Genomic DNA, 17442 nt, shown 5'->3' with positions numbered 1-17442 from the left:
TAAAAGAGTAGTTACTAATCAATCTTTACTTCATGATAAATTAATTAAACTAGAAGAAAACTTTGGCGAAATTAATGAAAAAGTTATAAAAAAATAAGCAGTCTTTTGATAAGTTTAGTTTAGATGCCACAAAAACTTTTGAGAATATTGATCATAAACTCGTTGAATACAACGATTTATATCTCGATAAAGTAAATAAACTAGAAGAAAACTTTAATAAATTTAAAGAAGATGTCGATAAAACTTTTGAAAACATCGACAACAGATTTAATGGAGTAGGTGGTTACGATGACTAATTTTCCTTATATAAATGGCGCTCATATATTGTGTGAGATGTAAAGAGAAAACTGCCACAAACGATATAAAATACTATGCAAACATTAACGGAGTTAAGAGAATATCTGGAAAATGTGCTGAATGTAACGCTAAAAAGAGCCAATTTATAAAAACTTGATTTTGAAATTTTTTCTTAATAAATAGAGATGGCGGGACATTACAGTGCTTTCGATCTTTTTATAATGCAACACGAAAGAGATTTGAAAAAAGAACATTGGGATGACATTTCTCAAAAATATGAATTATCCGAAGATATGATGAGATTATACGTAAACAAATTGAATTGGTATAACATTGCAAAATATCAAACTTTATCATCAGAGTTCATTCAAGAAAATATACATTATCAATTAAAAGATCATATGTCTGTTCTTTGTCTCTATCAACACTTGAGTATAAAGTTTTTGGATGAAAATAAAGATACAGTTGATTGGAACAATATTATAGATAGCGGTTACTATCCTGTGCAGATTTTATTGAAATATGTGACCGAGATCGCAAAATTTAAGGAAGAGAATCCTGAATATGACGAAGTAGATCATTAAAAATGACTCTAATCTTTTTAATTATTTTGCTAAAATTTATATCTTTTCTTATAAAAACGTACATTAGATCGATGAAAAAATGATACACGATGTTTAAAATTTCTAAATTTTCTCTTATTAAATGGCGGACTACAGAAAATATGCTAGTGATATTGAAAGGGCGGAGTTTAAAAATTTCTATCCAATTAGTAAACAACATTTGAATGAACCGAATAAAAGAACTGAGTTTAATATTGATTTTGGAGATAACTTTTGCTCGTCTAACTTCCAGTTTTATATTTCTGGAACTTTAACAAAACAAGATGGTCAAGCATATCTTGGAACTGATAATGTTAGATTAATCGATAATTTTATACCGTTTTTATTTTCTAAGATTGAAGTAAGAAAACACAATAAATTGATAGAAGAAGTCGAAAACTGTGGCCAATTAAGCACAATTAAAGGAACTATTTCGTATTCAAAAAGTGATGTTATTTCTCAAACTTCTAATGGCTTTGAATCAGATTTTAAATTTGGTGTTTTTGAAGCAGCTGGAAATTTATCTCATTTTGGATTAGGATTTTTTGAAAATGTTACTATTCCGATCTATAAAGGAGGATTTTATCTAAGTTTTATAAGAGCAGAAGACGATGATGTGATTCTGAAGACTGCAACTGGAAATGTTATGCCTGTTGATGGAAAAATAACAATTACAGATTTTTTTATTAGAGTTCCAATGATTGATTATAAAACCACGAGTAAAATTAGGTTGATTGATGAAATTACAAAAAGTCAAAACATTATGTTTAATTTTCTAGATTGGCAATGTATTGAACAAAAAGGTATTTCCGGAACAACTTATTCGTTCGATATTACAAACATTTATAGAAATATCTTCAATCCCAAGTTCGTTATCATAGGTTTTCAAACAGATAGACAGAATAATCAAGAAAAAAATCCTTCAAAGTTTGATAGTTTGGATGTAAAAAATATCAGAGTAAAATTGAACGGTTCTTATTATCCAGATGAATTACAAAATTTAAACATTTCCGGAGGTCTTTTCAGAATCATGTATCAGATGTATCAAGATTTTAAGAAAGTTTACTGTAATAATAAGGAAATGTATTACAATCCTAAAGAATTTTTAGCGAATAGACCTATTTATGTCATTGATACAACAAAGAGTTTGACAAATATTTCTGGTTCAAAGAACGATATAATTATCAATATGGATTTTCAAAAAGCTGTTACAAACGCGATTTGTTATGTTGTTGTTGTCTCTGAGAAATTTTTAGCCTATGATGTGATTAAGAACGATATTAGAGAAATTCAGTAAAAATCACGTTATTTTCACTATTATTCATCGGATAATTTTAAAACTTTACAGAATTGTTAAAGACATTGATATAAGTATTCATTTTTAATTTCAAAAGAATATCTTAAAAAATGGGGATGATATTAACAAAAAACTATTTCAAGGTCATCTTAAGGGTTGGACCGGAAGTTATGATTTTAAAAAATACTTTAATATTTACTGATCCTATATACCAAATTTCAGCAAAAAAGCTCCAATAGTTCTCGAGATATAAGAGTTTTAAGATAAGGGATGATTGGGGTAGTTTTTGAAAATTTTGTTATTTTCATGAAATTTTAAGTTGAACTCGCTTGTTTTTGAAGTTTCAGATTTTTCTGATAATTTTTTTTATTTTTTTATGAATATTAAGAAATAGGGGATGATTTCACCCTTATGGATAAGTTAAGTCGAAAGAGTTAAGTATTTACTATATGTGTACCAAATTTCATTAAAATCGGTTGAGTGGTTTTTGAAATATAAAATTATTAATAAATTTGTAAACTAGCACTCCTAATTGAACAACTTATATAGCAGAGATATAGCTTATAACTTTCGAGACTCTCCGTAGCTCAGTTGGTAAGACGCTTGCCTTCAAAGCCTGAGGTTCTGGGTTCAAATCCCAGAGCTTCAGGCGCGCTTTTTATTGAGGAAGACATGGTTGTCGTTCAGTGGTTGGGGACAAGTCTTTACACGAGTGGCCATAGTGTAATGACTATAGAACAAGCCGAGTAATGACAACTGTGGTTGGCGCGCCATTTGCTTCCTCACCTTTCCACTTCATTCCTTAATTCCTTCTCTTCCTTAATTCGTTCATTCCTTCTCTTCCTTAATTCGTTCATTACATTCATCATTCACATCGTTCATTAATACAACATTACACTTACAAAACACCCGACACAAATTCCCTAATTGTATCTCTCCATCAACTTCTACACAGTAGTTACCAAAGAAAATTGAGACTTGGGAACAAAAAAATTCCAGAGTCTAAGACCCGAATTACAGCTCCTAGCCATTAACTTGGTTGGACAGTAGCAGTGCAGGGCCAAGTCTCTAAACAATAGACACCGTAGAAGTTGAATGTGATGTGATTCCCCATAGCGCAAACACGCACACTAACAACACTACACCAAAGACACAATCATTCATTTTGTCTTTTACAATAATTGATGATGTTCATATTATTCTCTTTCATTCCTTCTAAAACTTCAAAAATATACTCTTTCGCTGATGAAAAATCTCGATTTCTCCCGTAATAATCTTTATAATCGTACACATAATATCCTAAATAGTTGTACAATAGAATGAAATTATTTCTATTTATCTCTGTTGTAGAAATGTAAACACAAACATTTGCGCTGAAAAATTTATATCTCGGCAGACTTAGTTCCATAATCACCATTTATAAAAAAAATCTTTTTGTTTAAATGGAAGAGTATAATGCCAACTGTTACAAGTGTTCTAATAGAGGAGAAATTATCGATAAAAGATATTTAGTTTGTAGAGGTTGTAATTTAATTTTGTTAGAAAGACCTAAACCTAAGAAATTTCGAAATAAATTAACACATTTGAATAACCTGCTTACAAAATTGCAATATGGAGACAAGAAGCAAACAAAATTTGTTACAGAATTTAGAAAACAGAATAAAAATTTTTACTTATCTCTTGGAACCATTGACAAAATTATTTTCCTTTTCAAAGAATACATTAGGTTTGTAGGTATCGATACACACGTTTATTATGAAAAGATATTACCTGTATTTTTTCATTATCTGGATGTTGAATTTGTCTACGATTTTAAGCCTGAAATCTTTGATGATTTTATAGTACATTTGGAGAAATTAAACGAAGAACCTCGTGAAAAGAATGCTGTTTTACTCACATTCTCCCCGACTTCTCGAGTGATTGTTAGCAAATTTCATTTTTTCCGTCTTTAAATTTTTTCTATTTAAATGGAGTTCTTGAAAGAGTTAAATGATATTGGAGAATGTAAGTTTAAAGAGTATAAGAAGTTAAATGAATTGGAAGAAAGGAAGAAACATAGAATCTTGAATTTGGAGAAAATGAAAGATAAATTCGGGTTTACAATAATTGCCGAGTTGGAAGATTGTAAAGTACACTTGCCGAACAGATTTTTGACTGTTTTGGATGAAAAAAAGATTAAAGAATTAAACAAAAATGAAAAATTACACTTGGTTGTTACTGGAAAGAAGACTATTAAAGATAAAGACTGTGTTACAATTAACTTCGTGGAATAAAGATTTCGAAGATTTCTGGATTTTTTCATTAAAACAGCTTAGAAATTAGAAGCCTACAATGAACAGTAAAACAGCTATAGATTCGGTTATTCAACATTCGAGTATTATAAATTCCACAATTTATGTTGTCATACTGTCATGAAAAATTGCTTGAATACAGTTTACCATAGTTTATTTAAGTAAATTGTATTGTGAATTGTGTTTACATATTTATGGTGTATTGAACAGTATTTGTATTGATTTTTGGGCTGTCCCAAAATTGGTCCAGAACCGCCATACTGTTTGATTTTACAGATTCGTTTATTGTCCTTTAAACAGTATTTTCCCTTGATTTTCTGTCTGTCCCAAAAGTGTCCTAGAACCCTCATATTCATATCTACTTATATATATATATATATATATATATATATATATATATATATATATATATATATATATATATATATATAAATTTTACTCTTATTCATATTTTTAGTTATCCCTCCAAGGTAGAAAAAAAACCAATATTGAATCGTGGGGACTCCATAAATTGTTTGCTAGCCTGGACAACCTTACTTAAATATAAGTGATGCCTTTGATATTTTCTGTGAACTGTGACTCCACATACTGTTGCCTATTGTTAAAATAGAATATAAACTAATTTTGTACTATTTACTATTCCTGAATATTTTAGTTTAAAACCAGCATTTGGGACACACTGCAAAAGGCACGTAGATACAAGCTTTTGATTTGGTAGGTAGGAACATTCTTTGGAATAAATTTAATGGGAAAACAGATTCATGGAACCTTGTTGTCTTGGTTAAGGAATCGCCCCTTCAACACACTCCAAATTGATATGATAAACAGAATGAACATTCTACCCGTTCTCATCTATATATATATATATATATATATATATATATATATATATATATATATATATATATAAAAGAAAGTCGTGTTAGTTACACTATTTATAAGTCAAGAACGGCTTATCCGATTTGGCTGAAAATTGGTAGCGAGGTAGCTAAGAACTGGGAGAAACACATAGGATACTTTTTATCCCGTTCCCGATTCAGGATTCCGCCCCACTGGTCTCTAAAAGTTACGGAAATACCCGTAAGAAATGCATTACAACAAACATATGTTATTAAGTGAAAGGGCCTGTTCAAATTGAATCAGCTGTTCTTTGTAAACATATATAATGCAACAAAAGAAAAATATATGTTTATATCATTTAATTACCATTTTAAATTTCTTTACATTTATAGTTTTAAAGCATAGAGTAAGCTTAAGAGAAACAGCAAATTTTGTTTCAACTGTTTCTGCAATCACTGTTAAGCATAGACTTTACCATCCAGATAATACATATCAAATTTTAATTTTTTACAATTCTAAGCAGTTATCTCTGCATCTCCAAGTCAGATACGTACATTATTTGCTATCATCATTTCGATATGCTTTCCATCGAACCCATCTAACTTGTGGCACAAATACAAGGATAATATGGCAGAAGATATTTAACATCAAATTCGTGTCAGTTCAATAAATTCCGATCTTAAAATGAATGAGGAGATACATAATCGGGCCTTACTCTTGATCGAAGACATGTGTTATCTCATGTGTGGTAGTTTATTAGTCAGGTTAGGAATGCCAGCGCCAAATCGTAAAATGAATGACGCATTTAATCGAGAATTGGAATGGGAACGTGAATATGATCACCAGGAATTAGATTTAGTAGTCAAAACAAATGTGCCCCTGATGAACCCCCAACAAAAAGGAGTTTATGATACATTAATGAAGGCAATTGATGATGGAAACGGTGGTTTATATTTACATGGTGGAACTGGTAAGACATTCCTCATGTCAGTAGTTTTAGCCACTGTTCGTGCAAGATCCAACATTGCAGTTTCAGTTGCTTCTTCTAGAATAGCAGCCACATTGCTAGAAGGATGTCGTACGGCACATTCTGCATTAAAATTGCCGTTAAATCTTCAATCTGTTGAAGAACCAACATGCAACAATACAAAGCGATCCGCTATGGCGAAACTTTTATCAGAATCGAAGATCATCATCTGGGACGAATGCACAATAGGGCATAAACGTGCATTGGAAGCAGTTAACGTAACATTGTAAGATCTACGTAATGACTCAAAATGTTTTGGAGGCGCAACTATTTTACTGTATGGCGATTTCCGCCAAACATTGCCAGTAATTCCCAGATCGACTGCTGCCGACAAAATAAACGCTTGCCTCAAATCATCGAATCTATGGCGCTATGTTAGGAAACTTCAGCTGACAACAAACATGAGAGTTGCATTGCTGAACGATACATCTGCTGAAGATTTCTCTGAGTTTTGTTGACTATCGGTAATGGTCGAGTACCTGTCGACGAATCGAGCGGATTGATTTCATTTCCTCGGAATATCTGTAACTTTGTCTCATCGAAAGACGAACTCATCAACAAAGTATTCCCAAACATCATTACTAACCTCAAAAATAATGAATGGTTGAGTGAGTGAGCAATTTTGGCAGCTAAGAATAAAGATGTAGATGACTTAAACTACATAATTCAGAATGAGATCATTGGTACACTGCATTCTTTCAAATCTGTTGACTGTGTAACAAATGAAGATGATGCCACCAACTATCCTATTGAATATTAAAACTCCTTGGATGTACCTGGCACAATTTACAACTAAATATTGGTTCCGTAGTAATCATGCTTCGAAACTTATACCAACCAAAACTGTGCAACGGAAAAAGTTTGGTGGTAAGTAAATTGATGAACAATTTGATTTACACCACAATACTCAAAGGTGAGGAAATTCTCAATCCGAGGATGCCGATGATCCCACCCGACATGCCATTTAAGTTTAAACTGTTTCAATTTCCGATCCGTCTTGCATTCGCCATGACTGTAAATAAGTCACAAGGCCAATCGTTGAAAGTTTGTGGTCTTAATCTCAAACATCCATGTTTTCCCATGGCCAATTAAATGTGGCCTGTCCACGGGTCGGAAGACCATCCGCGTTATTTGTTTTCGCGCCTAATAAAAAACAAAAAATGTAGTTTATCACAAGGTGCTACAATAAATGGAAAATAAAGAATCATTGAATAATTATATTTTTTATTTACAATTATCCTAATTTAAAAAGTAAAAAATGTGATCATGTGATATTGCCTTTAAGGCGGGACAAAGTTCGCCGGGTCAGCTAGTTCATATTAAAAATCACTCACACATAGATAATGTAACTGTTTTATTTTGCTTACTTTTCTACATTTTAATAACTCATACCCACAAACTATGCTGACCAAGTAGACATTCCTTCTAATAAAATTTTTCAATTATTTTTACTTTATATTTAGGTATGGTATTACATATCTGATATACCATTGAAGGAAAGTAACATATATCTAAATAGCATGTATTAGCACGGCAATATTGCTCATAAACAAACTATACAGCCTTCATTTGGCAACATATATTATAATCATGATGTTGACTATGGACAATAAGCACAAAGAAGGGATATTACATATTAGAAACAAAAGTGCGTAGTATCGTTTTGTAATATAATAAAATAACATAATTTCGAACCTTATTTAAGAACACTAGAGATTAAGATGCTTAGTAAATATTACTACATAGAGCTTGGGAAATACGACACACCATCGAGAGGTCATTAAAAGATTTCTGTAAAATAAAAACCTTACGCATAAATATGTATTAATTATAAAATATCAACCTAAAATGTATATGTAACCTGTAGATATTAAGTTTTAGAATTTCGACACCAAAAAGCCAACTACAACCTGAGACACCAGTCTACAAGACACCAGTGTACAGCACTCTAACCGATCCCGACCACCCACGAGACAGATAAAGTCTTCACAGCACTTCCTACTACTACTCACAGCACTTGCCATGCCTCTTTCGACCACCTTTGCCATACATCAAACCACAACATAGAATAACCCAATAAGCCTCTAGTACTCGTACAAATCTTCACAGGAGCGTACTTTACTCCAATGCCTCAGACACTACCTTATATCAGTTCCATACCTATCATATACAAAATTCCTTTCAACACACAGCAAAATTTACCTAAAAACGAACCCTCTCCAAATTCTGCCCTAAAAACCTCAATAACTCCCAAACCTATTGCAAGATACAGAACAACCTTTCCACATTACAAACCCTCATACATCAACAAATGGTAGCAGAACACCTCCCATTCATCCAAAGACAACAACCAGATAGAAACAGAAGATTGCTCACGTTCGTCGGAGATTTCTTCGAATTGTGTTCTGACATTGTGACAGAAAACCAAATACATGACTTGGTAGACAACGAGGAAGATGTCTACACAGCTTTCTCAACCAAACAACTATACCTAGTCTCCGAGCTACCTGCGCATTCACCTACTTCGTTCACAATCTACAAAAACAACACCACTTCCAGCTAAAACACGACGACAACAACATAGTAAAACAACACGGAACTCATTTTGTACTTTTGAACTCATTATTAGCCTGGACTTATATATTAACACTACTTCTTTTTATAGCCATCTACCTCATCCATATTAGCAACATCAAAATAAAATTCCTGAAGCCTATAGCACATGAACGTGACTACCCAATGGATAACCTAAATTAGACAATAAGTACGATTCGTAGGTAGAATCGTCATTAAGCCAGAGGAATGTAAGACATATGTAATTATTAGTAAAATAAAATTCATAGAATCGATGTACAGATAGTTGCTGGAAAGGAAGTCTTGTATTACAATTCGAGACAAACATCCTCCGGATGTAAGTGGATACGCACATCCGCCCAGACACCGATGATGAACAAACAGGAAATGCTTGTTTAAGCAGCGGAAATGCTTATTTCTAAAAACCGTGCGACGATGTAAGGGACACAGCCATGCCGATATGAAAAATTGTTACTCACCAATTATGATGGAGAGATTTGGCAGAGGCGTGGTCAATGAGCTGGCGGGAGAACAACATCAGAACTGAAGAACAAGGAGGAGAGGAGGAAGTCGAGGACGGGAATTCGAAAAGCGACGTTCGTGAGTGCTAGTGCTTGTGTTCGTGTGCGAAAAAATATCTCTAGGCGTAATAAGTGAGAAGTGGAATAAAATGTAAGTAATTTTAGGAACTTAGTATATATCAGGGTTCATTAATCATTTACAATTCCATTTCTATATAAATGTTCACAATTTCGAAAATGTAAATTCATGTAAATGTTTAGCTATTTTAAAACAAAGTTTCTCACGTTCGTCCATGAATTCATATTTATTGCAACACTACAAAATTACTAGTAAATGTTATAATGAATTAAATTAAAAATAAATTGTAATGAATAATTTAATATTGGATATATCTTCAAAGTATTATGGTATTAAAATTTGTGATTAATATATCGGTTGACGCAATCAATTGTTAATTAAAATTTTAATCAATTTAATGAGATGTTGTCACAAATAAAATATTTGATGGTTCATTCATAAATCCTCTCACAGCAGCCCTTGCTCATAATATTTCACAACCTTAATTTAAACTAAACCAAACTTACAAACCTTACAATAGTATGAAGTTCTCATACCCTTTTTTTAATATCTCTTCTTATATTGTTCTTATTATACTCTTCTTATATTTTATATATATATATATATATATTATTATTATTATTATATATATATCTTATATTATACTGTACTCTTCTTATATTATTGTGAAGTTCGTTCGTCGACTGGACAAGGAGAAGTTTCTACGGAGGCGACGTGTGAAGAGGACCCTCTCAACTCGTCACATCGGTGCAACTGATGACCGTCCCATCTACGTCAACGAGTCTCTGTCACCGGCGAGACGGGCGCTGTACGCTCTGGGGAGGAAGTATCAGCGCGAGAAAAACTTCAAGTTCCTCTGGGTGAGAAACGGCAAGATCTTCCTCAGGAAAGAATAAAAGGCGCCAGTCAGAGTTATCACACGAGAGGAGGACTTGGACTAAACTAAATTGTAAATATATATACTTCACTTTCAGTAATATTTTCATCGTATAATATATGCTACGTATTTTTGGTTTCTTTTTGTTTATTACTGTTGTTACTGGAAACATAAGTTATATATTAATTTTAATTTCTCTTTAAAGTTCAAAATAGTTTTAAGCAATAGAAATATTTGGTTTTTACGATACGTTATTTATTTATTTCTTTTAATAAGCAAATAACATTCTGCTAGATTTAATTATATTTATAGTAGTCAACTTAGTTGTGAAATTGTTGCAATTAAAATTTTTTACAATAACCGTTAATAAATTTCAAAATGTAAAATAATGGATACGACTAATCAAGTAACTTTGAACAATGGTTGGATTTTACAATATTGCATCAAAACATTCGTAGTATGAGAAGTAACTTCGATTTATTCATTGCTGAATTAAGTAGCAGACATTTATTTCCTGAAATAATTTTACTGACAGAAATATGGATAGATAATGAAGAGTTGCAGTTTTTTAAAATTCCAAATTATAGAAGTTTTTCAAATGCAAATGAAAATCAGAGGGCAGGAGGTTTAGCACATTTTGTAAAGTTGGATGTTTAAATTTTTATATGTGAATCGGTAAAGTTTAAAACAGCAGATCTAATGATATTAGAATTTAAGTTTAACTCACACAGGTTTTGTTTGTATGCAATGTACAGGCTGCATAGCTTCAGCAAGGACGATTTCCTAGTTGAGATTAATAAGTATTTTCTTCGTAATAATAATTTTAAAACAAAAAAGAACGCTCTTTTCATCGGGGACGCTAACTTAACTTGTTTGAAAATAGTATGATAATTGGCAATTACAATGCATTTCTTTCCTCAAACGAATTCGATTGTTTATTGAAAGAACCAACTAGAGTAACATCGGAATCAGTTTCATGCATTAATCACGTGTTTGCTAGATTAGCAAACAAAGTCAAGACTCAAGTCGATGTAAAGGTAATAGACGCGAATATTACAGATCACAGGATGGCTGTTGTGTGTGTGCGGGTGGTCGTAGGCGGGGGAGGGGTGGACGGACAGATATAAGCTGATTCGGCCGGCCCCTCCCTCACTCCTATCGCGTAGATTACGACGGGCTTCTTGCACGACTTGAACAGGTTAAATGGGTAGAAGTCTACGACGATAAAAACCCGTCGACTGCGTTTGATACTTTTTATAATACCATCCAAACAATAATTTCTGAGAGTAAATTTGCACAATCAAGCAAACACACGGCGTTTTAAAAATTACACCTTGGATGAGTGATTGTATTTGTAAAAAATAAAAATAAACTCTATAAACTCGTTAAGCATCACCCAAACAATGAAAAATTAAAATTGCGTTGTAAAAATTACAGGAATACTCTACAATTTGAAATTAGAAATTACAAAAAAAATTTAATTTGAAAATGCTTTTTTGTAACGGAGATTCGAGGACTACGTGGAAGGTTATAAACGAAAATAACAGGGCAAACGTCAAAACGACCTCCCATACAGTCTTTGAATATTAATGGTAACGAGAACTGCGATATTAACCAAATTTGTAATGAGTTTAATTAATATTTTTGTCTATTGTAGATAAGCTAGACATAAAAAAAATTAAAACTGATAACTTTGACTTATGTTAATATAAGAGATTTTTTAAATTATACCATTCAAGCAATTCCATGTTTTTAGGTCCAGTAGTGGTAGATGATTTAGTATCTGTTATAAGAGATTTGAAAAACAACACCTCGCCTGGAATTGATAACATTAGCTCATCTCTAATTAAATTGATGTATCCAATAATAATGAATGTCTTACTGTACTTAATTAACTTAAGTTTTGAAAAGAGCATATTTCCGGATATTTTAAAAACCGCTGTGGTAATTCCTTTGCATAAGAGTGGACTGAATAATGACTGCAACAATTTCAGACCGATATCTTTACTCTCAGCTTTTGCAAAGATTTTTGAAAAAATTATGAAAAAAAGATTAGTTAAATTTCTTGAGCAAACCCATTTCTTTAGTAAAAATCGGTTCAGTTTTAGAGAGGGCTTGAGTACTGAAACTGCGTTAAAAAACTTTATGGATGACATAATTGAAGCGATAAATTCAGGACGCAAAGTTAGTGGATTATTTTTGGACATAAAGAAAGCTTTCGACATTGTAGATCATGACATTCTTTTAAATAAATTATACTGTTGCGGTATTAGAGGAAACGTTCTTTCCTGGTTTTCAAATTACTTAAATAATAGGAGACAATGTGTAAGAATTAGCAACACCTTCAGTGACTTTGGTATAATAAAAAGTGGAGTACCCCAAGGGTCAGTATTAGGTGCAATATTGTTTGTAGTATATATCAATGAACTCTGTAATTCAAATTTATATGGTAAAATAACATCATTTGCTGACGACACAGCATTAACTTACATAAAAGATGACTGGAATGATGTAGAAGAAGCACTGAGTATAGATTTAAAAGCCCTTCAATGGTGGTTCCCAAAGAACAATATGTTGATAAGTTCGGAAAAACAATGTACTTAAACTTAACCTGAAAAAGATCCACAAAATTTTACCAATCAAGTTTTATACAATTGTGTGAGTTGTTTGTGTACAAAAAGAGTGTCCTGAGTGTGCAATTGAGTCTCAGGCTGACAATTTGAAATACCTGGGAATCTTGCTGGATAGGGAAATAAACTGGAGAAAACACATAGACATGGTAAAGAAAAAACTTAATGGTGTTTTAAGAACCTTTTATTTTCTACAAAATATTTATACAGAGGAAGTTGTTGTTGTTGTGTTGTGTAGGGGGGATATATTTTTCATTAGTAAACAGTAGATTCGAATACGGAATATTTTGCTGGGGTGGAACCTATGAAATGAATTTAAAGCCGCTTCTAATGCAACAAAAAAAATTCATTCGATTAGTTAAAATAAAATGTCGATACGAGCCATCTCATCCATTATTTATAAGTTTAAAAATTTTTCCAATTACATATTTGTTTGTGTATAAGGTTTTAAAAATATTTTATGTCACTAGTGGTAATTTGCCTGTATTAATTAATATCTACAAAAATAAATTAAGGCACAAAGGCAAAGTAGCAGTTCCAAAACCTAATTTCACTATTTAATACAATACCAAAAGATATAAGTAATTAATAAATATACATATTTTTTCAAAACTATTGAAATTATGGCTATTAAGTAAACAGAATATAAATTGTCTTCTGCACACCATTAATTAAAACGTTTTATTCGGATCAGAGTTGCACATAAGTATACATTTAGAAGTAACATAGATATTTGATAAACGGGAGTTTTTCTATTAAAAATTAATTGTCAACATTCTATCTGAGCTGTCATGAATTTAATTTATTATGGAGGAACCTTTGCACAGGCTTTGCCTTTAGAGGCCCTATATATTCATAAAAGTATTTTTCATTAAAAAATTTGTTGGTATAATCATATAACTGAAGTGTTTCCTGTTTTACTTTTAGTTTATTTATGTACGAGTCACCATGCAAGTGGTATATTTAAATGTGTGTTAAGTACTAAATATTGTTAAATTGATTCTTAAGTTATTAGTTTACAATTCTTGTAACTTGTTTAAAAATATGTACGTAACACTTTTATGAATAAATATATTCTTATTCTTATTTTATGGCATTGTGTTCATTGATTTTAGTTACAGCTACTCAAGACAGATCTTAAATCATTTCTTATCTTTGTGAATTAATGTGTGTGTTTAGACTCACCCTCTTAGTGAAGGATTATATCAATTAGGTAGACTCAAATGGTTTCTTAATTGTTTGAGAATATATTTTAAATTCTAATCAAGAGTGCTTGTAAAATTGCACACAAAACGTTGAAATGTTTTCTAACCTGTGTGAATTAACAAATGGCTCCTTAAACACGAACTTAAATTATACTTAAAACTGCACAGCTACCACTTAAATGGTTTCGAACCTGTGAGTTAACATGTGTCTTAACTGACATTGTTTGGACTTAAAAGTTACACTGGTAATACTTAAATGGTTTCTTACCTATGAGTTAATGTATGCACTTTTAAATTGTGATTCAGTACACTTAAAGCTGCACAGAAACGATTCAAATAGTTTTTCAACTGTGTGAGTTAACAAATGTCTTCTTAAGCCCGAACTTGAAGTATACTTATAGCTGCACAGCCACAGTCCTTAACATGAGTATTTAGATGCGCCTTATGAGCACATTAACAGATGCACTGAATGTTAACTCACATGGTGAGTTAACATATGACCTTTTAGACACATCCTCTGAGTGCATGAATAGATGCATAGGGAACACTTAAATGGTTTCTCACATGTGTGTTAACATATGCCTCTGTAAATTACTTTTCACAATACTTCCATAATCACACAAGGAACACTTAAATGGTTTCTCACCAATGTGAGTTAACATATGGTTCTGTACATTACTCTTCACAATACTTCCATAATCACACAAGGAACACTTAAATGGTTTCTCACCAATGTGAGTTAACATATGTCTTCTGTACATAACTTTTCAAAATATTTCTATAGTCGCACAAGGGACACTTAAACGGTTTCTCGCCTGTATGAGTTAACATATGTCTTCTTAGACACTCCTTCTGAATACATGAATAGGTGCACAGGGAACACTTAAATGGTTTCTCGCCTGTATGAGTTAACATATGTCTTCTTAGACACTCCTTCTGAATACATGAATAGGTGCACAGAAAACACTTAAACGGTTTCTCTTCTGTATGGGTTAACTTATGATTTCTTAGATGCCTCTTCTGAGTACATGAATAAGTGCACAGGGAACACTTAAACGGTTTCTCTCCCGTGTGTGTTAACATATGTCTTCTTAGATGCTCCTTCAGAGTACATGAATAGATGCACAGCGAACACCTAAATTGTTTCTCTTCTGTGTGAGTAAATACATGATTTTCTAAATGCCATTTTGTAACACTTGCATAGCTGCATTGGGAACACTTAAATGGTTTCTCTTCTGTGTGAGTAAACACATGTTTTTGTAACAGCTGTTTTGTAACACATGCATAGCTACATTGGGAACACTTAAATGGTTTCTCTTCTGTGTGAGTAAATACATGAGTTTGTAACTGCCGTTTTGTAACACTTGCATAGCTACATTGGGAACACTTAAATGGTTTCTCACCTGTGTGAGTAAATACATGATTTTGAAAATGCCGTTTTGTAACACTTGTATAGTTGCATTGGGAACACTTAAATGGTTTCTCCTCTGTGTGAGTAAATACATGATTTTCTAACTGCCGTTTTGTAACACATGCATAGCTGCATTGGGAACACTTATATGGTTTTTCACTTGCGTGAGTTAACATATGTGTTTGTAAATTCCCTTTTCTTATACTTGCATAGTTGCACAGGGAACAATTAAATTTTTTCTCTCCTGTGTGCGTTTTTAACATATGCCTTTTTAATTGCACACTTTTCATGCTTGTATAGCTGCACACGGAACATTTAAAAGAGTTGTCATCCATGTTGTAAATTCAGCACATTTTTGGGTGGCTATCAATTAAGGTACATCTATCCTGAAAACAAAACAATATTACACATGAGAATTAGTAATTTCAATAAAATCCTTTTATAAATGAATATTATTGGTAGGTTTATACATGAATATTGGTAGTCTGTTAACTGTTAAAAAAGATTTGTGGTAATGCATTCACTTTATACCACTATCAGTTATCAACAGCCAAGCACTATTACTATTTAAAGTGTGTGTGTATACACTTTGTGTAGGAGTACGTAGTGCGTACTATACTTCGCAGACCTGTAAGTTGTTTAAAACCTAATAAACAGATCTTTAGTATTATTGTTTAATGAATAAAGTACTATTAAACGAGACTTGTAAGAATTAACTTATAACAAGTACTGCATGAGGTACAGAGGTGACTAGTTTATGTAAAGTGATCGTTCATAGTCTACAAACCTTTTTGCTCAATGAGAAATTTATCACGTGAATTTGGGTAGCAATCAAATCAAATATAAGAGGTTGTTTTTTAAATTGTACATACAAGATCCATAAGTAAAATAGTAGCAACGATTACGGCATAAATTACATGTTGGTTTATCTAAACTGAGAAAAGTTAGGATTGATTATACGTATTAAAAACTATAATCAACTAATATCACTAACGAGATTAGATATTTGTGAAAAAATGTCCACATGGCCACAAGTCCTTTTTGTAGTGTATTTTTATTTCCTGTTCTATCTACAATACTCAAAAAGGTACAGGAAAGAAGAATTTTATAAGGATAAAAGCACTATGGTTAATCAATGAGTATGGAGTTCTGCCCTCAGCAGGCCACCCCCAAACAATAAACAATGCCTCGCAAAAACAAGAATTGAGTGAAGACAAAATAAGTGTCGTCTATATAAATGTAAAATACTATTTTGTTCTTTGAAAAGAAAACAAGAATCATGAATTTGTACTGTCTTAAACACAAACCGTGTAATTACCAAAGTCAAAGACTTATGAGTATTTTTTATTTTACTTACAATACCAATTATATATAGTTTAATAAACAATATAATCATAAATTAAAAATTAAATTAAATAAACAAACAACATTGCCCTATTAAAATACATGAACTTTGTCCTAAAAACAACACATTTATAAAATACAACAGTGCAATATTATATTGAAATACTAATACTGAAATATAAATTACAATGACAAAAACTATATAATAGTTATTGAAAATTAGGCAAACACCTAATTCAAACCTTAAAAATTTAATGTGCTAATATCACAGGCCGAAAATTCGTCAATAGAGTAAACATTATTTTTCTTCAATTATCTATTACTTTTCTTAACTGTTTTAAGTGCACATCCCATGCATTCTTTTGCAGTTTATTAAATAATTCAATCTTCATACATACTCGTTCTGGCTTTTCTAATCTTACTAATACTAAGTCTAGAAGATGGTTT

The 17442-nt window shown here is 31.8% G+C and overlaps 1 protein-coding gene across 1 annotated transcript; it reads right to left on the bottom strand.

Annotated features, from left to right (window-relative positions):
- Positions 1–11465: 11465 nt before the first annotated feature.
- LOC124371173 (gastrula zinc finger protein XlCGF46.1-like) lies at positions 11466–16156 on the bottom strand. The gene is given in 3 exon segments (XM_046829486.1): positions 11466–11620; positions 14887–15007; positions 15009–16156. Coding segments are annotated over 3 exon segments (1254 nt in total). The 5' UTR covers positions 15987–16156.
- Positions 16157–17442: the final 1286 nt, after the last annotated feature.

This window comes from Homalodisca vitripennis, unplaced genomic scaffold (assembly GCF_021130785.1).
Source record: "Homalodisca vitripennis isolate AUS2020 unplaced genomic scaffold, UT_GWSS_2.1 ScUCBcl_1030;HRSCAF=4136, whole genome shotgun sequence".
NCBI classification, from domain to species: Eukaryota; Metazoa; Arthropoda; class Insecta; order Hemiptera; family Cicadellidae; genus Homalodisca; species Homalodisca vitripennis.
The sequence above is the reverse complement of the archived record's forward strand: the minus strand, read 5'-3'. Positions and strand labels throughout refer to the sequence as shown.